The sequence below is a fragment of the Cydia pomonella genome, chromosome 7 (genome assembly GCF_033807575.1).
Source record: "Cydia pomonella isolate Wapato2018A chromosome 7, ilCydPomo1, whole genome shotgun sequence".
Lineage (NCBI taxonomy): Eukaryota > Metazoa > Arthropoda > Insecta > Lepidoptera > Tortricidae > Cydia > Cydia pomonella.
This window is the reverse complement of record NC_084709.1, coordinates 7,142,050-7,168,884: the sequence shown is the minus strand read 5'-3', so window position 1 is coordinate 7,168,884 and position 26,835 is coordinate 7,142,050. Positions and strand designations below refer to the sequence as shown.

General features: G+C 38.5%; 1 protein-coding gene across 2 annotated transcripts in view; it reads right to left on the bottom strand.

Annotated features, from left to right (window-relative positions):
• Positions 1–11,934: 11,934 nt before the first annotated feature.
• The window catches only part of LOC133519702 (uncharacterized), a 28,542-nt gene continuing 13,641 nt past the window's right edge, over positions 11,935–26,835 (bottom strand). For both annotated transcript variants that reach the window (XM_061853758.1, XM_061853757.1), the window contains exons 15-23: positions 26,349–26,513; positions 23,442–25,503; positions 22,908–23,106; positions 22,089–22,272; positions 19,815–19,993; positions 18,859–19,052; positions 18,039–18,236; positions 14,937–16,097; positions 11,935–14,778 (exon numbers count right to left, since the gene is read on the bottom strand). In XM_061853758.1, the coding sequence (XP_061709742.1) occupies positions 14,606–14,778; positions 14,937–16,097; positions 18,039–18,236; positions 18,859–19,052; positions 19,815–19,993; positions 22,089–22,272; positions 22,908–23,106; positions 23,442–25,503; positions 26,349–26,513 (4,515 nt within the window). In that variant the 3' untranslated portion in view covers positions 11,935–14,605. The remainder of the gene's footprint in view (positions 14,779–14,936; positions 16,098–18,038; positions 18,237–18,858; positions 19,053–19,814; positions 19,994–22,088; positions 22,273–22,907; positions 23,107–23,441; positions 25,504–26,348; positions 26,514–26,835) is intronic.

The window sequence follows — 26,835 nt, the reverse complement described above, 5'->3', positions numbered from 1 at the left end:
AAAAACAATTTTTTAAATCAGGTCACATTATAGAAAATTATCCTCGATAAACCAACATACGTGCATTACATCGCGCAAATTAGTTAGACAATTTGCCGATAGATGGCGCTGTACACAATTATACTTAGTATAGGTACTTCTGTTTAAAAGTCTCTCGCCTTTATAGTTATACGAGATAATTCAAAGTTTGTACGGGACCCTCGGTGCGCGAGTAAAACGAACTCGCACTTGACCGGTTTTTTAAAACACATGGCAGTGATTGCAGTAAACATACAACATAAGCATAATTTATACGAGTAAAGCGTGTATTTTTGATACGACCGCATAATCAAAGGATAGTGTGTTTTGGCTTCAATGAACACTTTCATAGGTTTTATAAAAAAAAAACTATGTGAAATAATCAGCAAGCAATGTATCACTACTTTGTTTTAACTCAAAACGTCGCATTTAATGACGCGATTCATGGCCGGTCGAAAAAAAAAAAAAAAAAAAAATATTTTCTAAGAGTTAAAACGTAATTTTAAAAAATCTTTCAGGATCGTTTTAAAGCACTAAAACCTACGTCTAGATTAAGTTTGCGGTTATATCTAAAATACACATATTCATAAACTTTATAAGTATTATAAGTTATAAGTCTAAATTGGATTTCCAAACTCATTATAATCCAACGAATAATATCTCACGTTAACTAGAAACTTATTAAATTATCAGATAACATTTTAATAAGTTACAGATAAACAGTTCTTATCGGACTAAGTTACACGATTTATCCCATTCCTAGTTATTTATTTAATTTTTATTGCACAAAAGAAAACAATCTTACAGTAGAAAAGGCGGACTTAATGCCACGAGGCATTCTTTACCAGTCAACCTTAGCAGAGATATTGTGAGCGGTGCTACAATTACAACAGCAAAAGCAAATCAAACAAAAATACATATAATAACATATACATACAATTATAATATACACATATACTACATATATATAAAATAAAAAAGACTATACATATATGAAGCTAATAAATAAATACATTAAGAAAAGTTACATAATACATTAAGTGAAATAGAAAATTGTGCATACCTTCAGATCCACAGGCAGGATTCGTCATCTTACAAGATTACAAGACACAAGATTATTAAGAGTTACAAGATAACTTTGAAAATGTATTAAACATTCTTAGTTGCCTACTTGTAATACCTACACAGGTTATGAAGACTTACCAGTTAATTACATAATTTAGCTACCGTACTCTGCAGTATGTAGTATAGCTCTAAAAAACATTAATTCACACAAGTATGGTTGCCAAAGCTGCAAAGCACAGAATTTCCCCTGACATGTCAGGATTGCGTGGGAGACTTGGCGAGTCGTTTTTAGAACAAACCGCTAGAAGCGAGCTAAAAGTTTGGAGTTGGGCACAGGAGGCTATGCTGTAGCTACAGAATAATGCGGTGCGTTAAGAAGCCAGTGGTCCGCGAAAGTTGCTGAAATAAGGGATTGAATAAAATAATCCCACTACGCTTGTGTGAGAGCACGATTGTTACTCGGAACGATATTAGCTTCGTAAAAATACCTAGTTTACAAACTCCGATTTACAGGGGTGTAATTAAGGTGGAGACGTCCGTCCACTACCTTACCTTTAAGCAAAGAGAGTTTGAAAGAGAGGTGGATTGACGAAGAAAATTTTGTGGTCACAGTAAATTTACTGCCATATATAAACACATGATTATTACTTTTGGAACGCCATTTGACTTTAATCCTTATTTCTTTTTATTCCTCATAGGTATGTGTTAAATTTGTTAAATATCAAAAAGTGGCGCCATGTTACCGGGCATAACCCAAAGGTTGTGGCGCCATCGCTCGAATCGATGCGGCCATACTAATGGCCTTTGATCTATTAGATGGCGCCAACTTTTGATATTTAACAAATTAATCACATATCGCTCATATCAGTGAAAGGATAAGGATCAAAGTCAAATGGCGTTCTAAAAGTTTTAATCGTGTGTCGAAAGATGGCAGTAAATGTACTGTAGCTCAAAGTTTTCTTTGACAATCCACCTCTATTTCAAATTATCTTTGCTTTAAGTTCGTGTGAATAGGAAACGTCAGCGTTTTTAGAGTGACATCCGAACTTTTGTCAGGATATTTCATTTCTTCATATGGCAACACAAGCAACTTCCTTAATATGGATAAAGTAGGTATGGGACTTTCTCTACACTTAATACGTTAAGGATACGAAGACGGAATAGGTTAATACTTTCATTAACACTTTGGTTTGGTTATGTGATTATGTCACAATTCGCTAATAGATATATTCTACTTAAGAGCAAACCAGGTGCTCATAAATATCTGAACATAATCTTATTGTCGAGACGATCGATTAGAACGAGGGTTTAAATAATCGCTTCCATGACATGACATACCTACAGTGTGTCTCAAAAGACTATCTTTTCTACTGCTAAATAGATAGTAAGGAAACCTCCGTGTGAGGCGTTACAATCGAATTGCAGCACAAACTGTTGCCCGTGAATGTTTTCAAAAGTAAACTCTATTACCTAAGAGAAAGAAGAGCTTCGCTATTATAATCTATGGAATACGAGTTCACCAAAGTAATGTATCTCTGTTTAGCAGCTCCTTTGTACGAGTCCTTATTCACGCCACAAAAGAAGTTTTTGTTATCATTAGCGGTTGTAAAACCTCTATTGCTGGCTGTTTTATGCCTTGCCTTGCCTTTGCCTTAGAAAATCCAGAAAAATTTGAGCTCCGAGTATGCATGGTTGCTGCTAATCTCGGTATCGCAATTATTCTGGTTCGTAAACATTAGCACAAGCCTACGCTAGCTAAGTGAGCCAATTTTGTACTCTGAGTCTGTAACGCAGGGCGTTGACCAAGTTTTATTATTGTTGAATACGTGACGAATTTGTCGTGACGTGATTTTGTCGGCAAGTTGTAAAGATATCATAATAGTTACTTACTACATTTTATGCCATAAATATGACCAGCATTGAAAAATGGCGCACCTTTTTCAACATTTGCGAGAGCTTTACGCTTTTAGCTTTATTAAATGTAATAGTAGCTATCTTAATTCTAACGACTTAGAATATTAGCCAAACAGGATATCCTTTAAATTTGTGTAGGAGACATAATGACGAAAAATTAATTTGATCTTTCTTCTTGCACCCAGAAATGGAAATTGTTTATATACCGTAAGTGTTATGTTTCATTGGTGGATTAATGTGGAGGTTAACTACTAATCCTGTACTTATTAGTACCTTATTATAGAACACAAGCTTTGTAATACCTCTTTATTCCTTAAACGGCGGTTAAATTGGGCACAGTGTCGGTCCCTCATTAGACAAGCTTTGAAAAGGCTAATCTTACTTATTCATTCAAAACCTTCGGCCATAAAGGTTGTGGAGAAACTCAAACATCTGGGTAATCTTATCGATTGAGGCTTAGGCGTAGGCTTACTTAGTCAATTCCACCAATTGACAGATAGGTAATCAAGTTTTTTTTTAAATACACGATGATCAAATCAGGTCATTTAGCCACCAGATTTTTGGTGTAAGAAGACATCGTAGGAAAACGTATTAATTGGTTAAAAACTCAAAATGTAGTTACGTGAAGTCCACAATCCACATTGGACTAGAGGTGTTATATAGCAAAGCAAGTAGAACAGCAATTCCAGCTATGTAAGTACTCTTATATGTCTCATTGTAGTAATAAGCTCACAGAAGCGTGATTCATACTCTACAACTAGTGGCTCTGTGAGCTGTAGACTCTCGGAACCATATGGCACGGCCATTTTGAAAAAAATCCAGAAATTATATCAACAAAAAATACTCCATAACACATACTAATAATTATCCAACCTTGCTCACAAAGTTTAAGAGAACCGGATAAAAATTGCAACCTGTAAGGGAGTCTTTGGATGAATCCGCATGTCCACTGCAATGCAATCCGCTGTCACGCTCATACACCAGAGCGATGTGAGCATTTGCATCAAAATGATAACCGCGTAAAGAAGAACAGCCAAATATATATACGAATGCATTTCTGCCCGAGCTAAAACGGGGACCATCGCTGTCACTTGGTCAATTAATCTAATTTTGAAATCATTTTGTAAAGTTCGAATCGAACAAGCCCCGGTCACCAATCTTCTAGCGTCCCAATGATTTGCTCTCATCCGTGGCAGGTATTTGACTTGAGAATTTATATTGACGCAAATATCTTTGAAGAGGGACGAACTATTTAATACAAAAGGTGCAGCTTTCATTTTAATTAAATTGTAAGGATAACGAAATATTTACTGATCCAATCTGAACCAGTAAGTCGAATTGATGAACTGCCATTATGTACGAGATTTGTTTGCTTTAATCTTCAACTGTTTGTCCATTACAATAGCGATTCGCACTTGACTGGTGTCTTCGTATTAGATTAGTGTATATTAAGTAGGTACATACATAGTTAAAAAAATAATATTTTATCCTTTTTATAATTGAAAAATATAATTCCATTATCGATCTAATCTGACAGCGATCAATTCGATTTTTATTAGGTACTTAATATATAGCACGTGACCGCCTATATAAAAGGAGGTAAACGTTTTTCCACTTCTAAACATTTTCCATTCCCCGTGATTTTTAGTATGTTATTGACTCAATGAAAAACTAGGTTTATAGGTTTTCCTTTTTTTTTTAATTAACAAAACTAGAAAAAAAAATTAAGCGAAACCTATAAATAAACCTAGAATATATTATGCTGAAGCGTTCGACATCAAAATCAAAGTGTTTGTTAAGATTTAGTTAGTGGAAAACATTTTCTTACGAAATGGAATTTCATAGAAAAATTACCGTTACTTCGTTATATTCAAAAAGCTATTCTTCCCTCTTAAATGTTTTTAAAACTTATTTGGGGATCTTCTCTATATCATTCAAAATATATATAAATTCCTACAATATTGTGTCGCTTAACTTCAAATTCGGATAAATCCATTCAACCCTCTTAGGAAATTACTACCTTATTACCATTTTTTAGTACCAAAATCGCGAAATCTAATTTATTTACTGAATAAAGATATTTTATTTATATTATTATTTATTTTATTTAGAAGTTAAGCGCCTCTTTGGTAGTTACGTATTAGCAGTATGCCTGCCCATACGCACACAGAAAGTAATCATATAAGATACAGGAAGATTAAATTTGCTAAATTGCTATTAAAAAGCAATTTGTTCACTACCTCGGTTAAGATTTTTCATCCAGTTTTTATCAATAATATAATTTTATAGGAAGTAATCTAAATGTAGGGAAGAATATATGAATAATGATGACCCACTAATTGGACATAGCGTCGTGAGTATATTTTTTCCCGTCTTCTATAACGACAACCGTAATTACTTATTGTGGCGTATTACTGGGGGCCAATTTACATTGTTTTATGATGCCTGGAAATATCACAAACGTGGTCCCATGCCTGCCATAATAGGACAATGATATAGAGTCAGCTAAGTTAGCAGCGATTTTGATAGCCCAGTCTGGACAAGTGTTAAGTAAACGTTATAATTTCATAGAAGTTTGACTATTAAAATAACACTTGCACTGTCTGGGCTGTCAAAATCGCTGCCAACTTATCTTGGTCTGACTCAACCCAATTCAACTTTATAGCCCTTTCAAATAGCAACATTTGGTAATTTGGCGGCAACAGCGCTATTGTTGACAAAACGTCTATTGCTCGTCAATCTCGTCATGTTCTGAGCTATCATCACACAAGCCGAATCGGTCACCTGTTGTTCTAAGGAAAACGGAATAAGTAGTTTAGAGCTTCCTACATATTTAATTCGTAAATCACGTAAATAACGAAAATAAAATCATATTCGACCTTAACGAGTTCTTATTTATGTAGGCAGAGATAGGTACAGTCAGCGTCAAATACTTTATAGCAACCAAAGTAGCCAAATAGTTCGGTACACCATATATTTAGTATGGTGTACCGAACTATTTGGCCACTTTGACTGCTACAGAGTATTTGACGCTGACTGTACCATCAGCCGTAAAAGTTCATGGCGGCTTTATCAATGAATTCGTTCATAATTTTTCCATGCGAGCTATGATCAATGTACACTGCTACAGTCAGCATCGAAACAACGCGTAGTATTTTCCACCCTCCAATACTTTTCCAAATAGACGTATCTAGTGTCTAACAGTTCGCATTCAAGTGTCTGCAACAGTTTGTTCCATATATACAGATACATATCTCTTTTTGTTAAGCTATCAGAGAATGGCAGATACTTATGACGCATAGTCTGATACGTTACTTTTGATGCTGACTCTACATGCAGGACAAACATGATGATTAGTAGGTGGGTTTAATCCCTAAACATAACTAATGTTATCATCTAGATAGATAAACGGCCCGATACGAAGAATGAGATACGGTAATGATAAGTTCTGTTTTAGGTTCTCATTTAGATATCGTTTGTATGTCGTATAATTGACAGAAGCAGCTCGATTCGGGCAAACAATGTCACTTTGACGTTATTAGAAATATCGTAGATAGATCTTATTGGGATGACGGCGGAATCGAAATAAACGTCAATTTTGACACGTCGTTTAGGTATAGATCTTTCCAAGATCTTAAACATGTCTTAATCATTCTTCGAATCGGGCCGAAAGTTTTCAATTGTGCGGAGCGGTAAGGCATTCGGCTTCCACTCTGTTCAGTCTGGTCGCGGGTTCGAATTCGAATCTCGGCTTATAATACCAATGAATTTATTGAAACTTATACAAAACGATATAGTATAATGCTATGTTACTTACAAAACATAAAAGTAAATAAAAAGTTTTATAGTATATCTTGAGGGTCCTTACAAATCTTAAACAATACTTATAACTAAAAGGATAGTTATTTACTTATTCTAAGTTATTTATGTAATCGAAAATTATATAACACAACCATGCAGAACCGGTTTTTCATTGCCCATAGTAAAAACACGTCATTGTAAAGTAAAACGCCCTAAGACCGAAACCTATAGGTAACGTTCAACCTGATTCATAGATGATAATGAGCAACTTTCAGAGCTTGAGCAATGAAAATATTTAGAATGTTACTTCAACAACGAACTACAAGAAAGAAAATAAAAACTTAAGCTTGAATAGCTTCGCTTTGCCTTACTTAGATAACCAGATTGTCTTAACTAGTTTACCGTCGAGATATACTTAAGGTGACGAGAAAAAAGAAGTTAAACTTTTCTTTTTAATTAAGTCGATAAACTATAACTTATCTAACACTGAAGTAGTTAAGTAATAATAATAAAGCACAAAGAAAAGAATTGTCTTTGCATTTGCATTTTTTTACCACACCAGCTTGTAAAGGCTCTCTTGATTGTTCAAAAACTGATGAGAAACTTGCATTTTATCCACAAGAGTAACAAAGTAATTTGATGCAAATTTTGCGTTGTTTCCTAATGTTGGCTGGTAGAATTGACTTTTAAATTATGAATTTGAATATAAAATTTAATAACGTTCATCTGGATTTGATTTGGTTTGATTCTATTTTAAGTTTTACAATTAGTATTTTCTCCGCGTTGGTGTGATGAAACTCGCTACAATGTGGAATTTTCCGCTTGCTCTGGCAAGCTAATAGGTAACTATTATTAGGTTTAGACCTATAAGATTAGCTGTAGAATTGGAGACTTTTGTGCCGAATTTTAATACTTTTGGACATCATCATCCTCCGAGCGCTGGTCTGGAATTTTGTCACGGCTCACTTGCGGAGCCTAGAGTCAGCTCGGCAACCGAATTCCAAGAATTAACATTAGCACTAGTTTTCAAAGTGACTGCACTTCCTTCTGATCTTCCAACCCAGAGAAGAAAATACAAGGTACAACAAAAATAATACATTAACAAAAAATATTTACTAATCATTTTCTTACTTACGTATCTTTTGCAAAATGTCTTTAAAAATTAAAACTACAATATTTTACCGAAACTTTAGTTTTGATACACAAACCTTAGTTAAAATTATAAACAATTAAAAAAAAATCGTATAATAAAATTTTATCAATTTCTGAAGGCCAGTTATGATCAGGCTTCGGAGTATTTTTAGCACGGTAAAACTAAAATGAGTTGTGGAATCGTTGTTAACTTTAAAATTAAAGTCATACTCATACTCATCCGCATTAATTTAATTCATAAAATGAATAATAACTATAAAAAATACTGAATAGAATCAGGCGTTACTGTGCGGAAATCCATACTAATAATAGTATTTTTCCTACTCCTCTACTGTTATCTGTCATTTATGCATTCATTAACACGAATATAAGAACATACATAAAAGGTTTCAAGAAAAGTCTATATTGTCTATTCCTCATAAAAGCTCTTGTGCTTTTATAAGCTATAACGTTACTGCGATTAATGGCTACCAACCTAACAAACTTACAAAATATTCATTTGGTTGCATAGTAAAAATAATTACTTCATAAGTCAGAAACACGCATGTGACACCCGTAATATAGCAACACCCATAAACTACGAAGACCGCTTAGCGTTGCTTGTTAGTCTCCGTAGGCTACGGTGGCCAAAATTGAGAAAAAACTGTCCAAAATATTAATTTAGCAAGTAGCAAGTACCAGGGCCTCATGAGTTACGAGGGGGTGTCGCCGACCGGCCGGCCGCGGCCCGGGGCGGGTCGGGCGCGGAACAAGGTATGCTCGCGCGTCTTGGCTATATACTTTTGCTGTAATTTGTTTACCTAAATTAAGATTTATTTTTGTTGACTCGTAGGAAAAATATTGTATGCAACGTTGTATAAGTAGGTCAAAAAATTCTCGTGGCGTATTCCTTTACAATGTTCGCCTACGCCTTCGGCTCCGGCTCACATTGTAACTCACGCCACTCGCCTTTTTTGACCCTTCTTATACAACTGTTGCATAATAGTATTTTATGCAACAGTTGTATAAGAAGGGTCAAAAAAGGCGAGTGGCGTGAGTTACAATGTGAGCCGGAGCCGAAGGCGTAGGCGAACATTGTAAAGGAATACGCCACGAGAATTTTTTGACCTACTTATACAACGTTGCATACAATATTTTTCCTACGAGTCAACAAAAATAAATCTTAATTTAGGTAAACAAATTACAGCAAAAGTATATAGCCAAGACGCGCGAGCATCCCTTGTTACGCGCCCGGCCCGCCCCGGGCCGCGGCCGGCCGGCCGGCGACACCTCCTCGTAACTCATGAGGCCCTGGTACTTGCTACTTGCTAAATTAATATTTTGGACAGTTTTTCTCAATTTTGGCCACCGTAGCCTACGGAGACTAATCAGCAACGCTAAGCGGTCTTCGTAGTCTATGGGTGTTGCTATATTACGGGTGTCACATGCGTGTTTCTGACTTATGAAGTAATTATTTTTACTATGCAACCAAATGAATATTTTGTAAGTTGGCAGCAATGCACTTAGTTTAAAACTGTATTCGTTTTGGTTTTGTTAGGTTGGTAGCCATTAATCGCAGTAACATTATAGCTTATAAAAGCACAAGAGCTTTTATGAGGAATAGACAATATAGACTTTTCTTGAAATCTTTTATGTATGTTCTTATATTCGTGTTAATGAATGCATAAATGACAGATAACAGTAGAGGAGTAGGAAAAAATAAAAATATTACTTTGCTGATCCGCGACAACATAACATGCTAGTCAATCAGTGCTAACCCGTTATACTTACTTGCGTATTTTTACATGCAATTAATGTTCCCACCCTCCCACCGCAAAAAAAATCACCAACATCTTCATTGACGAACAACAAATAATATGCAGGTACTACCATAAATCCATAGAACAATCAATATCCATAGAATACGTAGCTATATGAATGAGTCCTTAAAGTCCTTTATAATCTTTACGTGGTAAGACGTGTAAGTTGTTCATTTCATCAGTCCAGTTGTAAAATGTGCAAATAATTGTCATTTTTTTAATGTATTGTGGAGTGAAAGCAATGTTTGTGTGCGAGTGTTAGTTAAAAATCCAATTATGAAATATTTCTACATCGACTGAAATTAAAGTACCATGTTTTATAACTTCCTCAAATTGTTGTGAGCTTGCCATCATTCGTATTTCATTAATATCCGGGTTCCTTTTACGAACTTTTTCGAATTTATCTTTAATTGTGTCAGGGCTAAAACATGTAAAAAATTGTGTCAAGTGTTATTTGAAACACTTGCTTTATTGGAATACTAGTACACTGTAATTTTGTAATAGATTCAACAATAACTTGATAATTGTCTTTAATAAAACTAAGCTCGTTTGGCATGTTCATGTTCATATCCAGCAATGCGGATTGAGCGTTCGGTATTGCGATGGCTTTTCTTGGATATTGATTATATTTTTATAATGACAAATTTAATTACATATATGTAAAAAGTATTACATATAAGTAGTCAGAATATTTAAAAAAAGGATCCGGAGGAACTTAATCAATGAGGATGAGTATGACTTAAATTATAAAGTTGGCAACGACTCCATAGCTCGTTTTAGTCTTACCGTGCTAAAAATACCCCGAAGCCTGGTTATGATTTATAAAGAATATACAGAATCACAAAAAGTGAAATAATTATTGTTCTATTCTTTGTTTCAAATACAATAACTGCGTACCAAAATTTACTCGAAAAAAACCCTGGAAATGTACAAAGAATATTGTAATTTTGAGGCGAAGCATCGATTCTCCACAGTACCGCAAATAGAACAATGACAAAAACCTAAAGCGTTAAATTTAGCGGTCAAACATGATGGGCGTGAGATACAAACGGTCCGACACGAGACCCTGGAGGCAGAGTTTCTTACTTTTGGGCAACAAGTACGTAAAGCCTACCGTACCGTCGTTAACATTTATCTAAAGCCCCGTATTCGCTATAAACATTTTGTTTAGAAACAAGGTTTCAGAAACAGAAATCCACGTGTTTCTGAAACACAGAAATAGTTGCGGTAAACACTATTTGTTTATCGCCAAGTTCATTGCATCTCAGACCGTCCACAGTGTCCACACTATGTAAGCTGAAACATTGTTTCTGTAAACATCTATCGTTAATATTTTGGGCAGTCTATCGTGAACATTCAGCCAGGATGGAAGTGGAGCAGGCAATTTGCTTATGGATTTTACACCGCAGACAGCGACGTCGTCGTCGAAAGCAAAGACGATACTGGGTGCACCCTGTTCTAAGTCATAGACTTAGTTTAAGCCTGTTTGTGACTTTATATCCTATACTGAGATTGCACGCAGATCGATTTTTTTTTTTTTCTTTTTCAATTCTTCCCATGACCTTCTCTTTATTATTTTATTAGAATATTGCTTCGAATTAAGATTCCAAATCGCATCTCTTTTTTCAATTTCGTCAATAAGTAAATCGAGACATATTTCCTCCTCCATTTTGTACGTCGCTCCGTGCGTCCAACCGCCTCAAACCGCGCGGGTCATCTGAACAGGTCGAGGCAGGACTGTAGTTCGTGTCCCGCGCGGCGCCGCGCGGGACAAGAACTTGCGCGCGGTACACGGCGGTGCGCGCGGTGCCGCGCGGCGCCGCGCGCTCATGTGTACAGCAACATACATTTGTTACGATCTTGAACCGCGCGCTGAGCAAACCGCGCGGCACCGCGCGTTCATCTGAACGTAGCCTAAATGTGTGACCAGACAAGCTATGTAACGTATGTTACGTTAATTAGCATAAAATTATCTATTGTAATAATGGCATTGCGGATGCAACAGCATTTTGATATGATTGAAATTATATCATTACACTTGGAATATAAAACACGATTCATGTTTATAGCTATTTACACTACCGATACGGTTAAATATAACTAGTTATAATACTAACACGTTAAAATTATCTGTTTTTATGGTAATATATATGTTATAGGCATACCCGTAAAAGAAACAAGTTAGTTACTGTTTACTGATTTCTTTATTAGATATCGCCGGTACAGTAATATGGATCAATTTAAAATGCAGTTATGTATCACTTCGAACATTATCGCCGACCACTTATTTGTACACAGGGCAACACACGAATGGCTATAAATTTAAAAAATAATGTCAGCGTTATTTCTACTTTTCATCTGGTGTGCGAGATTCAATGCATAATAAAGTTATACCTCTCGAAATATAATCTTCATACAGTACCTACACAGCTACTTTTAGCAGAGCGTTTCGTTCGGAGTTTCGTTATCATAAAAAATAAAAAAACTACGTGTTGGATTGTAATAAAAATTTGCACATACAATGACATCACGTCTAGTTTATAAAGCTCCAATTTATAAAATGCTGTATTTCTTACTATAATATCTGAAGCTACATAAACTAATTACAGGACTAGATATATCTATAAGTTATACTTATCCAATTGTAAGTACAAAGTTTCAGAGCAATCTAGCTGGTCGTTTTAAAATGAGAACGTAACTACGTTTGTATGGAGAACCGAGCTTGTTGGGGACCCTTAAGCCCCATTTAGACGGATCAAGAACATGCATGCGCTTTATTGCGGTATTTGTTCCATCGACTGAATTGTACTATGTAGTTAGCAATGTATCGAATATTGCATGAAAGTTCTCGCTCCCTGTAAATGAAGCTTTAATGTTCGATTAAATAATAGAGTAAATCTTGTAGTAAGGACCGAAAGTCTAATTGCAGCTCACAGATAGTCCTGATATTTTTAAATAGGTACAGTCAAGTACAGAGACTTCCCGCCTATAATGTCAAATGCATGTGGGTCAAGTATACCACAAATGTAGTTTTTCAGCATCTATTAGTATGTCTAGAAACTACACATGTTCCCTTTTTTTTTTTGATCTGGCACTTATTAGAAATTATATTTCGAGAACTATATACACATAAAGTAATTCATTTGCTTCCTTAGTCAATTAAAAGTCGATTTTAACTTACACTATTATGTAATCTATAGGTACTTTGCGAAATTCGTATACATAAGCAAAATATAATACTGCTAACGTAAACGTAGTTGTGACATAAATCACATAAATTATCAGACTATCACATCACATCTATATGTGAAAATTCACAGGCGTATACGCTACACCAAGCTTCAAAGCATTGAGTTAAAAAAATTAAAGATTTTCAGTAATTAGTACCAGGTTACCAAAAAAGCTAATTCATTAATATCACAATTACGTCTTTCAATAATCTGGTACATTGAAAACCCGTCGCTTTACGAAATTACATGTAATTATCTGTGGGACAGCATATTATGTGCTGCTAATTACACATCAGTTAATTAAGGTCGACAGATATTGGCTATGTGCGAAGTGCATTTAGGGGAAGTCAAATCGATCACAGAACATGCCGTGGCATAAATGCCCATTTTCATGTCATTGTTAAAATGTTAACTGATAAATAATTCATGTAGCCCGAAGGCGTTTGCACATAGCCAATACTCGTATGTACATAGCATGTTCAATATAAGTGTCCGCCAGTCTTCAAAGAAAAAGCTTAAAAAGAACATGGTTGCGTAAGCGACGTTTAAATTAAACAGCACACGGTTATTGAGAAAAGATTTTTGTTGCCATTCACATCAAATGTAAAAATAAAAAATAAACTATTAGATAATCACTTCTCTTATAACACACCAAAGAAAAAATAGAAATCTATATTAAAAGATATTGTTTTTCGAGTTTGGAACACTTGAAATATAAACTAGATTAGATAAATAGTTTTCTATGCAAGTCTGCATACATTCTACTATGTTAATGTTACACATATCACGGCTCTATTGAATGGATAAATGAGAACATTTCTAAGATATTTAATTAGTATAAGTGGGCATCCTATCTAAGCTAAAAATTACATAGATAAATACCATCATACACGCTATATCTAACGCTAACCAACATATCACATCCATAGATTCACGCATAGCCGCACATTGGAAAGACATCATTTCATTTACATCGTAACGACTAATGACTCACTAGTCGCATTTGACACTGGTTATTATGATAAAAAGGTGCCCGCGTATCGTCCTACTTAAATAATAAGTACCAAAGAGGCAAGTGTTTCCATTTCACCTCGCTTACCATGTTATAAGCATTCCTATAATTCCTATAAAATGACGCAGGGATGAATAGAATAAATCCAAATTAGGGACAATTTCACAGCATATGCAAAAAACTTTAAGACTCGTAGAAAATAATAAATAGAAGATAAACTACAATAAATTTTGCATACAAATTTAGAAAATAAAGGAGATATAAAAATTCACAGCGCGGCACTAAGTAAATTAAGTATAAAACAGCAACACAACTCGTAGCCTCCCTCGATGGACCGCAGCCATTACACATTCACACTCCTCGAAAAGAACATCTAAAATTACATCACTCATATTAGGATTAGAATCTCGAGTCACATCAACACTGTTCAATTTACCAGTTTCGCCACACTACCAGAGCTGGGTAAGTTAAAGAACACTTTTGTCGCACTGATGTAAGATGTACCGCACTTTAACCGTACAGGGTACGTTTAGCGACCGCAAAAATAAGTCTCACCCTGCAGGCTCGACTCGTGTTCAAACCACCTCCGGGTAGTTTGAAGTTGCCCGGGCGGCTTACCACTGCGGGTTGGGCGGCAGGTAGTCGGGCGGCGCGGCCAGGCCGGCGGGCGGCGCGGGCGGGTAGGGCGGCGCGGGCGCGGGCGGCGCGTAGCCCGCGTAGCCGGCCGGGTAGTTGCCGTAGCCGTAGTACGGCGAATTGGGGTACGCGCCGTAGTTCATGCCGTAACCTAAAACGACGCAGATTAGTTATAATATAACGTTCATATTTGTCACGCGAGAATTCACAAAATAGACTTCTATGCAAAGTAACTTAACTTCAAGAAATTGAGTTTACTTCAGTAACTTATCTTCAAGAATTTACCTTATGTAAAGCTTATATACGAACCTGGATATTGCGCGTAAGGCGCGTCCGGCGGCTGTCCCGGGGCAGGGTAGGGCTGCTGGGGCGGCTCGCCGTCGAGCGCGGGCGGCGCGGCCGGGTCGGCCAGGGCGGGCGGGGCGGGCGGGGCGGGCGGGGCCGGCGGCGCCGCGCCGAGCTCGCTCCGCTTCGCGCCCGGCGACCCCAGCAGACTAGACACACTATGAGACATCCCGGAATTAAACTGACTCTGAGATTCGCCCTCCTTGTTGGGAGACTTTTTCTTCTTCGACTTCGACCCCGGCTTTTCGTCGCCGCCGGGGGAATACGACTGCGTTATATCGTCTAGGTTCCTCCGGAAGTCCGGCATGCCCTCCTTATTTAGCACGCTGGCCGTTCTCTCTAATATGCTCAAGCTGGATTCCGTTTGAGGTCTACTGCCGGGTCTTTGATGCCTATAGTTTTTCAATAAATTAATTTTCCTCTCGACGTTATCCATCGGGGGCGTTCGAGAGTTGTCTACGCGCGTCCTAGAATCGTCGCTTAAATGGGAATCACTAGTGTCAGAATTTTTGACTTCTAGAGCCTCCTCCGAGGGTAGTTTTTCATCGGTAGTCAAAACGATAGGTTCCGAAAGTTTCGCTTGAGTATTGGCACTTTTCTTTTGGTTATCAGAGCTAGTGGAAGATTTTGAATCTTCAGAGTTTTCCGCGAGGGTCTTTGATTTTTGTTCGCTAGCTGCTTTTTTCGCCTTTTCCGTTTCTTCATCGTCGCTGTCTAGGATTTGAGTGTCATCGTCGGAGTCTATCTTGGTCGGGGGATTAGAGTCGCTATTTTCATTATCAGATCTTTTCGCGTCCCTCCTGATTTTCGTTATGCTGAGCGATCCCGGAAGGTTCGGGCGGAGGATGCGGGCGGGGTGCGGCGGCGGGCGGGGGCGCAGGGCGCCGTAGGAGCGCGCGTCGCCGAGCCGGGCCCGCATGTCGGCCAGCTTGTGGCCGGGCAGGCCCCGCATGTCGGCCACCTTGTGGCCGGGCAGCAGGGGCCGGCCGAGCTTGTTGTGGCCGATGATGGCGGGCCGCGTGAGGACCCGCTGGAAGCCGGGGCGGGGGCCGCTCTTGGAAGTTATCGTGATCGCGGAGTTATTCTTTAGAGAGCCCGGTATGCTGCCTGGACGGCTGCCTAGGACTGTAACAAACATAAATATTTAGATAACTTTGCTTCATATAAAATATTTCTGTAGTGTATGCATTCCACCTAAACGTATTTGGCATTATGAAAATTGTAGTACGAAGGAAAATCGAGCGGATTCGTGTTTTTATATACTTCAGAAAACCACAGGTTGCTCTGGAGGAAGCCAAAGGATTTAAACTGAAATAAAATATTTTTTTCTACTCGTCGACTGTAATAATTGAATTAAGATTTCGTATACCAAACTGTAATTGGGTACTATTCATGTATGGGCTCCCAACTCAACTATAATATTCATTTCGAAACGGTTTAGTCAACTATAATAAAATGGACCAATCACAGCTCGCCGCGGTCAAGAGGATGAAACAAAACGATAGCTCAAATTTATTATTTATTTTAGGTTGTATAGTAGAAATAATTGCTTTATAAATCTTAAACGCACATGTGACACCCTTAATATAGCAACATCCATAGACTACGAAAACCGCTTACCATTACTTGTTAGTCTCCATAGGCTACGGTGGCCAAAATCGAGAAAAAACTTTCTAAAAATTGAATTTAGCGCAGAGCAAGTACCAGGGCCTCATGAGCTACGAGGAGGTGTCTTTGACCACCCCGCCGGGTCCCGGCGGCCGGGGCGCGTACGGTTATGAAGGTATCGCGGCTGCTCGCGTATCTTAAATAGTTGTATACTTTTGGCTTGTTTACCTGTATGATTTTATTAGTTTAAAGTATATTTTTATTGACTCGTAGAAAAAGTATTGTATACAATATATAATCAAGCTTTTCAATCTCGTACCTCACTTTGGCAATTCAGCAAGCTTCGTTGCCAAAACACGGTACTTGACTGAAAAGCTCTCTGTTATATCACGATTGTATAAAATACTATTTCAATACCTTCAATACAAAAGATGTATTACCAACCGACAAACCGCTCTATTCATCTGATACAAAACGCCCTTTTTGATAGATACCAAGATAAGAAAACTTCGAAAAAAATAATAGTTACTAAAAGTTTCTTTATTTAATCGCACCTTTGGTTTCACAAATGCGTCGTTAAAATCCTTTTCTCAAACTTGCTATGAAATGATGACATGACTTACGTCAAATGATGTCGGGAAATATTCCGTAATAAGATTCATATACTAGCCGTGTCTTATCCAACCTCGACATTGGCAGAATCATCAACACCTTGATGGAGCCATAACACGAAAAATTGATTGACATATCAGGTGCGATGAGTGAAGATGTTATGTAAAGGAATTTCATACTGCCTTACACAGCTAGGACTGTAAAGCAACCTTCTTTTGTTTTTTAACGTCAAATTGTGACACAACGTCTTGGCATTCAACTTCAACCATCAACAAATATAGGGACCGTGCGCGTTGGAGGGTCTGCCATCTTGTGGCCTGAATCGGAATTATATACATGTACATTTAAACATCATTTTCTTGTGCATAATAGGTTCTGCCATCTTGTGGGCTACATCGGAACAATATACATCACATTTACGCCACGCGCCAAAAATCTGACGGGTCCTGTGCTGCCTCCTACAGTTCATGCACGCTCCCTATAGGTACGGTACGGTGATTTGTTGTGCATATTCGTTGCTAAGCAACGGCGATGGCGCATCGCGCAGGCGCGCGGACTTACGCGCGTAAGGTTGTACACCGTTGGTAGAGTGGCGAGCCGAGTACGTGGCCACAAAACAAATTGACTACATTTTTTGTTTTAATTGCAAGTTTGAGAAAAGCACTATACAAATCTCGGCGAGAAACGGGGTTGCCGGCCGCGTATCTCTACCCGGCTTCGTTACGCTCAGCCGTCTTTATCTACTTGGCCTGCAAACCTACGTTTCCCGGCCTCTATAGTAATGTGCTATTGCGTTTCTCCCAAGCATCTGTATGCATACATTAGATAAACATTTATTAAACTCACTTTTCTTCCCAATAGGGCTGCTATCCTTGTTGTCAGCCGCCTTCTGCCCCAAACCCTTGAACGAGGTTTTGATGGCGATGATCTTGCCCGACTCCAGCTGCATGTAGATGCCCTTCGGTGACTTTAGCACCATGACCCGCTGACCGGCCTTTAGGACGATGTTCGTCTTCTCGGCGGAGTTGGTTGGTATCACCACGTCTAAAGGAAATATTTTGTTAGACATTTTTTATGGGACGATGGTAACCAATCTAGGCAAGGCCCATAATACATTCCTTATAGACAACATAACATTACATACCTAACATACATTAATTAAGTTGTTCATACATTTTATCAGTAATTGTATAAATCTTCATTTTAGCTTCTGTTAATACTTCGATAGATTAAGTAGCATAGATAATAATCTTTTTAGTACCTATTTTTTTCTAACCAATAATAATAATGTTATAAACTAAAAATCTTTTTTGGAGAGGCAACAGTTTTTTACTGTTATCTGTTCTGGTGTACAACTGTGCAGTATACAAACCCATTCTTAACGCATGCCTATGCATACCGTAATACTTACAAGTTATTTAAGTCAGTAGCTATATACAATTAGCTTTGCCAACTAAGTGCCTTCACACAACGCCTAACATCACATGGCGACCCTGCCAGTATAGCCTTGCGCTACGCTGGTGCCTCATGGATAACGGCACGGTGCCCACGGCTCTCACTCTCAGTACTGTGTACACCCAGCCGTAAAACTGCATGGTCACTTTATGAGTGAATTAATTCATAATGTGTCCTTGAAATTGAGCAGGTCTTGGGCTGTGATAGTTACCCAGCGGCAGCGTCATCTCCTGCGCGGTCATGCCCTGCCGGCGCCACACGTCGGCCGGGATCCAGCGCGCGCCGTGCTGCATGGGCCGCACGGTGCCCACGGGCCGCTGCACCACGCTGCCGTCCGCCGTGCGGACCGTCCTGTACGCCGTCGTGGGCTTGGGCGCTAGGGCGGCCTTCTTTTCCAATTCATAGCTGTATCAAACAAAATACGAGAACTTCATTTTGTGTATTTTGATCACTTAGGCTTAGAACGCACTGCGATTAATTTATTGCGGTTTCAGAACCACAAAAAATGTTACGTACAGCATGCTTCATAAGCGCACGCAATTGCAAGACTGAAGCCGCAAGATATTAATCGCAGGCAGTGCATCCTAAGCCATATACAAGTCAAAATTACATGTTGGGTTTTTAAGCAAAACCAAAACACTTAATTTGTAAAATAAAACAATTTAAACGTATTCTACCGCGAATAATGAAATTTATATACATCTAGACGTTTCGAGCCCGAGCACAGAGAAAACATAATGCTCTTGATCGAAATTACAAAAACACAATGTATTACTATTTAAAATATATGAAAACATTTCATGAATTACTATTACGGTAACCGAACAATGCAAGAATGTTGCCTAGTTTGTAGTTATCTCTTCTTCTTCTTCTTTTTTATTTATTATTTATTTGGAGATCGAACAGCTGTGACATTAACATAGAAAAATATAGTAGATACAGGAAGCCAATTATAGGAACTCACAGGTAGTGACATAATACTAAACTAAGATTACGCACTATTGCAACCACATATGTGTATATTCTTTTCATTCTGTTACCCTCTGCTGAGGCGTAGGGCTCGAATCATATTCTTTCACCGACTCCAGTCCTGGGCAGTTATAATAAAAATAAATGGACACCCCCTGGAAACTAAGACATCCGTAAGAAATCCTTGATCCCACTCACCCTCTCTGAGCCAATCGTTTCTCCGCACTGGACAGTTTCTTCTCCTTCCTATCGACCAGCAGTGATTCGTGCTGGAAGGGCTCCTTGCTCAGCAGCTTGCTGTGGTACTGTATGATGCCCTGCATTAACACGTCTAGGTACTTGTCCTTATGCTCGGACAGGTCTTTGGGTTCGGATTCCTGCAAACAAATAGTTTCAGATCTGTTAGTACTTCTTTTAGTCTAATTCTCCCTTTTAAAGTGTCAAATTTTACCTAATGTTAGTCGCTTGCAGGATCTACAATAAACCCTATAGACACTTCCGACAACAACAGAGCGTTCAAACAACGTAAATTCTACTGAACACTTCAATGCCTGTCTTATTTAGTATTTTATACAATCGTTATATACTATTACTAGAGCTATTCAGTCGAGTACCGTGTTTAGACAACGAAGCTTGCTGAGTTACCTAAGTTAGGTACGAGATTGAAAAGCTTGATTATATCACTATTGTATACTATTCTTTTTCTGGGACTCGTCTAAAATAATACTTTTTTTACTATAAAACCTAAATAATTAATGAAGATTGGTAAGTATCTCAGTAGACAAAAATGTAACACAAAAGACATAATGGCGCGACTATTGTAGCCCGTTTAGTCTTTTCGAAGAGAGCGCGGCGGCACGTGATTAGTAAATTTTTTTTATAGTTGACTACAGCGTATCGAAATGAATTGAGTCGGGAGCCCATACATGAAAAAAGTACGCAATTATAGTTTGGTATACGAAATTCTTAATTCAACCATTACAGTCGACGAGTAGAAACAAAATTATATATCTTAAACAAATACGCAACAAAGTTTTGACACACACAATTGACCAACCACACTCAATTTTTCAATACAAATAAAATTAGAGACAGCCGACTGTGTGACTAATTCCGGATTCAGATCAACGAATATGGAGAAAAAAACTTCACGGTAGAATGACGCAATTAGATCATGAGGCATCGGCCTTTGTATCTTCAGTAATAGAGTTTTGTACTATGAAACAGTAGAAAGTAATATATAATAAGCCAAGGGCATTTTGTAATAATAGTAAATAGGATTCTATTATTTTCGCTGTATTACTACAAACTTGAGATTAAAAAATAAATTGAATAATCAATTTTATCGTTTGCTTTCATTACATAGGTATATCTACCAGTTGGCAAAGCAATTATATACACCATGATTTTAATCAATTTGTATTTCATTAATAATAACATTCTGAGCATTTTTTTTACAAATATACTAAGACAAATCAAATCAAATCGGGGAAATCCTGAAGAAAGGCCAGGGCACCCTAAACCGACGAGCGTGTATGAGGAATGTTATGAAAGTGAAGGACGCGAAAGAGGTAAATCCGTGGTCTCTGCCTATCCCTCCGGGAAATAGGCGTAATTATATGTATGTATATATTAAGACACCGTGAGTTCAGGTCGCAGCTCGCTAAACACTAGCAGACGGCTATGCGTGCCAGGGATAATAAGATTACGCCTTTTTAGCAGCAATTTTCATGCGCTCCTGTGCTAAAAAAAAAAAGTGCGTGCGTTCGTTGTTTGATCAGGTTTCGGATCTATGAAATTACTAGAAAAAGGTTTCAAGTGTGCTATTTATATTTTTGGCAACCCTAATGATCCAAAAAGGCGCGACGATTTTTCAAAAACTCTGCTGACCGAACCCATTAAACCATAAACACCAGAGCACACACTGCAGCGTCGATCACCACTCGACACCACAAATTAAAATCAATGTGAATGAATCAGAATGCTATGGAAGTTATTTTGGATTGTAATAATTGGTCATGAATTTGTAATGGATCTGACCTGTCAGTGTCAAAAGTGGTATTTCTTTAACCAGAAAGGAAAAAACGTCACGAAGCCAAACACATTTTTTCAAACCAATTTCATAATCTGTCATACAAGCCATAGTAAGATTGTATGCCAAGCTAGAAATGATCTAGGTGTGGCACAGACAATTTAAATATGACTTCATCATCATTATCGAAATAGAAGTCCTGGTCGGTCGGTGGTCACGACCACGCGGTTCGCCATGCCGTTTGTTGATTAGTAGTCGCAGTACCAAGCTAAAAAGCGACTAATTCTTACCTTCTCACAAATATCGAAGCATAGATTAGTCTCCTTCATTGTCATGGGGTTGCAATTGCACTCGTCGGCAACGCGGTCGGCTATGCCTTTCTTCTTGCTTTTTCGGTCGTTGATCTAAGATAATGTTTAAGTCAAATAACTAATTCTTACCTTCTCGTCATTATCGAAGCACAGATTAGTGATCTCCTTCATGGACAGCACGGCGTCTGGGTTGCACTCGTCGACAACGCGGTCGGCCATGCCCTGCTTGTTGATTTGTCGGTCGTAGATTTTCTTCTCGAGGCACCAGTCCATTACGAAGCGGTATACGAAGCACGGTTTCTTCTGCCCGTATCTGTGTGTAAAAAATTACATAAAAAAATATATTGATTTATTTTTGAGTTCAGACAAAGATACATTGATTGAGTAACATGCGTAAAATCTAAGACAATTTCGTGCTTCGAATTTGACAGGTAAACGAAATGGCGCTGTGCAGCTCCATCCCTTGGATGTCAAACTAAGGGGCACGTTTTTTTCGTAGTATTTACCTCTATTACAATCAATTCTCTTTGGTTCAAATCGCCACTCTTAAAAGTACAAGTCGGAATGAATAAGTATAGTCATAGTAAATTTTTCTTGTTTCTATTTCTTCAAAAAATGTTCTAAGATAGGGTAAACGAATAACATAACGGAACCTAAGCAAATTAATTTACCCAAAAACTCATATGTGGCTTTTCATCAGAGAGACAGAGAGAGAGAGAGAGAGAGAGAGAGAGAGAGAGAGAGATCATGTGTTTTTATTTTTTTCAGATTCTCATCTGCGAGTTGACTGCAATTGACTTACGATCTAGTCTAGATGTAGTGATTCAGAGAGTGCATTTCATAATCAAGTAAAAACGACGCTATAGAGCGAGCGAGCCGGCATCTGATCCAAGATGGCTTCTTCTAGCGCTAGTATAGAATCGTGTTCAATGGTTAACAGGCACTGACCTATAAACTCGGCACACGGCCTGCGTGTCGTGGCAGGGGTTCCACGACGCGTCGAACACGATGACGCGGTTGGCGCCGACCAGGTTAATTCCTAGCGAGCCGGCGCGCGTCGAAACCAGGAACAAGTAAATATTTGGGTTGGCGTTGAATTCGTTTATTAGTTTTTCTCGCTCTAGCGCGTGTGTTGAGCCGTCTAGACCTGAAAAGGAGAAGTTTGATAATACTTATAGAAGATCGAGTGTTTCTGCAATTGTTGCCACAGGAAGATGTTGAAAATAGAATAGATAGAGCTTTTCAAACCTGCCTTTAAACAAAACGTCAATTTCATATTCATATAAAATTATTGTTACATGGATTAAAACTACGTAAGGATACTGTATCGTATAATAAAATGCAATAACTGATATTCGCTTTTATTTCCTAAATGTAGCAACTCATTTTAGAAAAACTGCCAGCAATACGTCGTCCAAAATATGTTAATAAAGTATCATGCATTAAGTAAGTAAACACAAACGGAACAATTTGAATACTTACGATAGTAATTAGTGTTCCTTTCCCACAAGCAGTTTGTGCCAGGAATGTAATTCCTCTCTAAAAAGTCTTCAATGAGGTTCAACGTGAACAAACTCTGGCTGAAAAGCAGTATCCTATCGCCCATCTTTATGCTCTCATTCAGCAAATAGAAGAAAAGTTCCATCTTAGAGGAATTCTCTATAATACCAGGGATATAGTCTTTTAGCAATTCAGCGGCCCAATCATAGGTTACTTCTTCTGCCTTCTTGACTAAAGCTAATTCTTCTTCTCTGTTTAATTTCTCTTCTTTTTCACTGTCCTCAGACTCAGAATCATCTTTCTCCTTAGAAGTTTTTCTATCTTTCCTTCCTTTGGCAAGTCTAGGTCGACCCCTTGGCTTGGGTTTGTCAGATTTCTTGCTTTCCTTGCCTTTTCCTTTTTGTTTCGGTTTTTTACCCTCATCTTCAGATTCGGAAGCATCGCTTTTAGATTTCCTCGTCTTTTCCTTTTTATCTCGAGTTTTCTTTGTATTGTCTTTTGCGAGACCGGATATTTCTTTAACTTTCTTCCCGTCATCTTTGACAATCATCTTGGTGTCTAAATCGGCGATTTTGACTTCACCGTCTGATTCGGATTTCGTTTCAGTTTTCTCCTCAGTTTTGAGTTTGTCGACTTCCGTTTTGATTGAGTCTAGAGGCCAAGATGTGAGCGGACTTCCGGAGCTGTTACTTCCGAGTGGCGGCTTCGTTTCAAGGTAAGACGGGAACGGATAGTTCCCATTGGTACTATTATCTCCCTGATTCGGAAAACCTGGCATGTTAGTCTGGTTGTAATTATAACCTGGATTCCCGTAAGGCGGTGCATTTGGACCTGTTTCGTTTTTGACTTCACTAGGTTGGAATCCAAGATTGGGTTCATTCTTAATCTGTCGATTTCCTGAGTTAGATCCACTATTGTATCCCAAATAAGGTGATGTGTTGTCGAACTGATTTCGTTGGAAACCGCCGTTTGGACCGGGACCAACATTTGGCTTCACGTCATTGTTTAGGAAGTTAGGTTCAGTCTTGATTTGTGGTTCTTCTTTAGGCTGAACGTTGGTAGGGTAGGCAGAGAAGTTGTAAGGAGGCTGGTTGTCCCCGTAAGGAGCTTCGTTATTGGCATATGGCGGTGGATAGGGTTGGTTGGGGTAGCTTGGTGGAGGTTGATTAGATGGGTACGAAGATCCTGGTGGCGGTTGGTTATTGGGATAATTTCCTGATGCTGGTTGGTTATTTGGGTACGTAGATCCTGGTGGCGCTGGATCATTAGGGTAAGGTCCTGGTGGCGGTTGATTATTAGGGTAAGGTCCTGGTGGCGGTTGATTATTAGGGTAGGGTCCTGGTGGTGCTTGATTATTAGGGTAAGAAGGCCCCGTCGGAGGTTGATTATTAGGATAAGAAGATTCTGGTGGCGCTTGATTGTTGGGATACGAAGGTCCTGGAGGGCCGTTAGGATATTCCGGGAATCCTGGCGCATTCTGGTAAGAGCCTTGATACGGTGGTCGGGGTTGGTTCCCGTAACTTGTCCCTGGTTGTTCTTGGTTGTTTTGATAAGGTTGTAGGGCGTTACCAGGGTAGGGTTGCTGGTCATTCGACGACGGGTTGTAGTCGGGCGGATATTGTTGATTGTTGAAGTCGGGTGGATTCCCTGTGTAATTTTGTGGTGGAGCATTATTAGGATACTGTGGATTGTTATAGTAGCCTGGATTGTTGTAGTAGTTGCCGTTGTTCCAGTAGCTCTGATTGTATCCTGGATTGTTCATGTCTGGGTTATTTTGGGGGTACTGGTTGGGGTAGTTGGTGTCGTAGGGCTGCTGGGGGTAGTAGTTGCTGGGGTAGTTTTGGTTGTAAGGTTGCGGTTGATTGGGGGGATAGTAGCCTGGTGGCTGGTTGTGGTAGTTGTAGGGGTAGGCGCCGGGCTGGTCGGGGCGGTTGGGCGGCGGCGGGCCGGGCGGGGCCCCGTGGGGCCCGGGCCCGGGCCGGGGCGGCGCCGGCCCGGTGGTGGTGTTCGGTGGTATTGTCGCAGCTGGTTTTTTCGGGGCACCCTGGCAAAAAATACTTGGGTGAAATGGCTTAATCCTTAAATGTATAGTGTTGCCAAATGTCTACAAAGCATTAGACAGCTCACAGGTTTTAAAAATCTAATCATAATTTTTAGTTCTTTATTATTATTTTGATCGTAAATTAATATACTTTCAGATGTTTTGTTTCTGCGCAGTATTTTAGTTTTATAAAATAACATTAGTTTTAAGACAAAATGGCGGAAAATTTGCCAAATCTCGAAAAGTTGGTGATTTTTAGTATGTGATTTAGGCGGTTTTTTTCGGGGTTTGTAATTATTTTATATTGAAAATCATTATCACAGGTATATCACAAATAGTGTACCTTTCTGATAATAGTAAGATTTTTCATATATCTCTTACTGAAAATATATATATTTATATAAATATGATTTAGCCTACGTAAATTCTAACACTGATTTAGCAGTAAATTCGATGATATATTATTTGTCCGAGAATGAGTAAACAATTATGTAACACATATATTAATTTCAGACAAAAAGAAAAAATCATGCATTTAAGAGTTAAAATGTCAGATGCTAAGTACAGAGGGCACTTTGGGAAATGGGTTCCAAATCCAAGTGACAAAATGTTGACTATGGGTTATTCTCTCGCTATCTTATCGAGTTTTTCGACAGTCAACGCAAACAAGCAAATTTTAGATGAAATCTCATCTGGCACATGGAACCATTTTTGCAAGGACATCCGTGTTTAGCTTTGCGTATACCTATGTAGCTAATTCGCTGAATTTGGTCTGTTGCAACAGGAATTTGTAACTTCTTATCTTCTAACAGTACCAACAGTGAACCAGTGTAGCAGTAAGTACTTACCTTTGGCCGGCCAGGTTTCCTGCCTGTCGGGTTCTTGCTGTTCTTGGCCCGCCCCGCCTTGGTGACGCCTCCGAGCTCTTCTAGATCCAGGTCCTCTTCGATGGCGGCGTTGGCTTCACTCCTCTTTTTCAGAAAGTTGTACAGGACGTCGGGATGGTTCCAGATCTGAACAGAATGTTAGGGATGCATCAAAACAGTAGCTTTGTATACTGCGTCAATTTAATTTACTAAATAGTCTGTGTCAATTTAAGGAAACATTATATTTTGAAATAAATTTAAACTAAGGTACTGTTAGGTAATGTTTTTGTTTACTTCCTATTTTTTATTTTTACTTATTTTTTTTTTATAAAATTGAAACTGCTATCTATAATCAACAGTGTACATTAAGTATTCTTAACCTTACACCAAAAAATATGCAAAAATACTTTAAATCGCATGATAAAATTTGTGTGCGTAGTTTTAAAGAAATTTCAATCCCGTATTCACC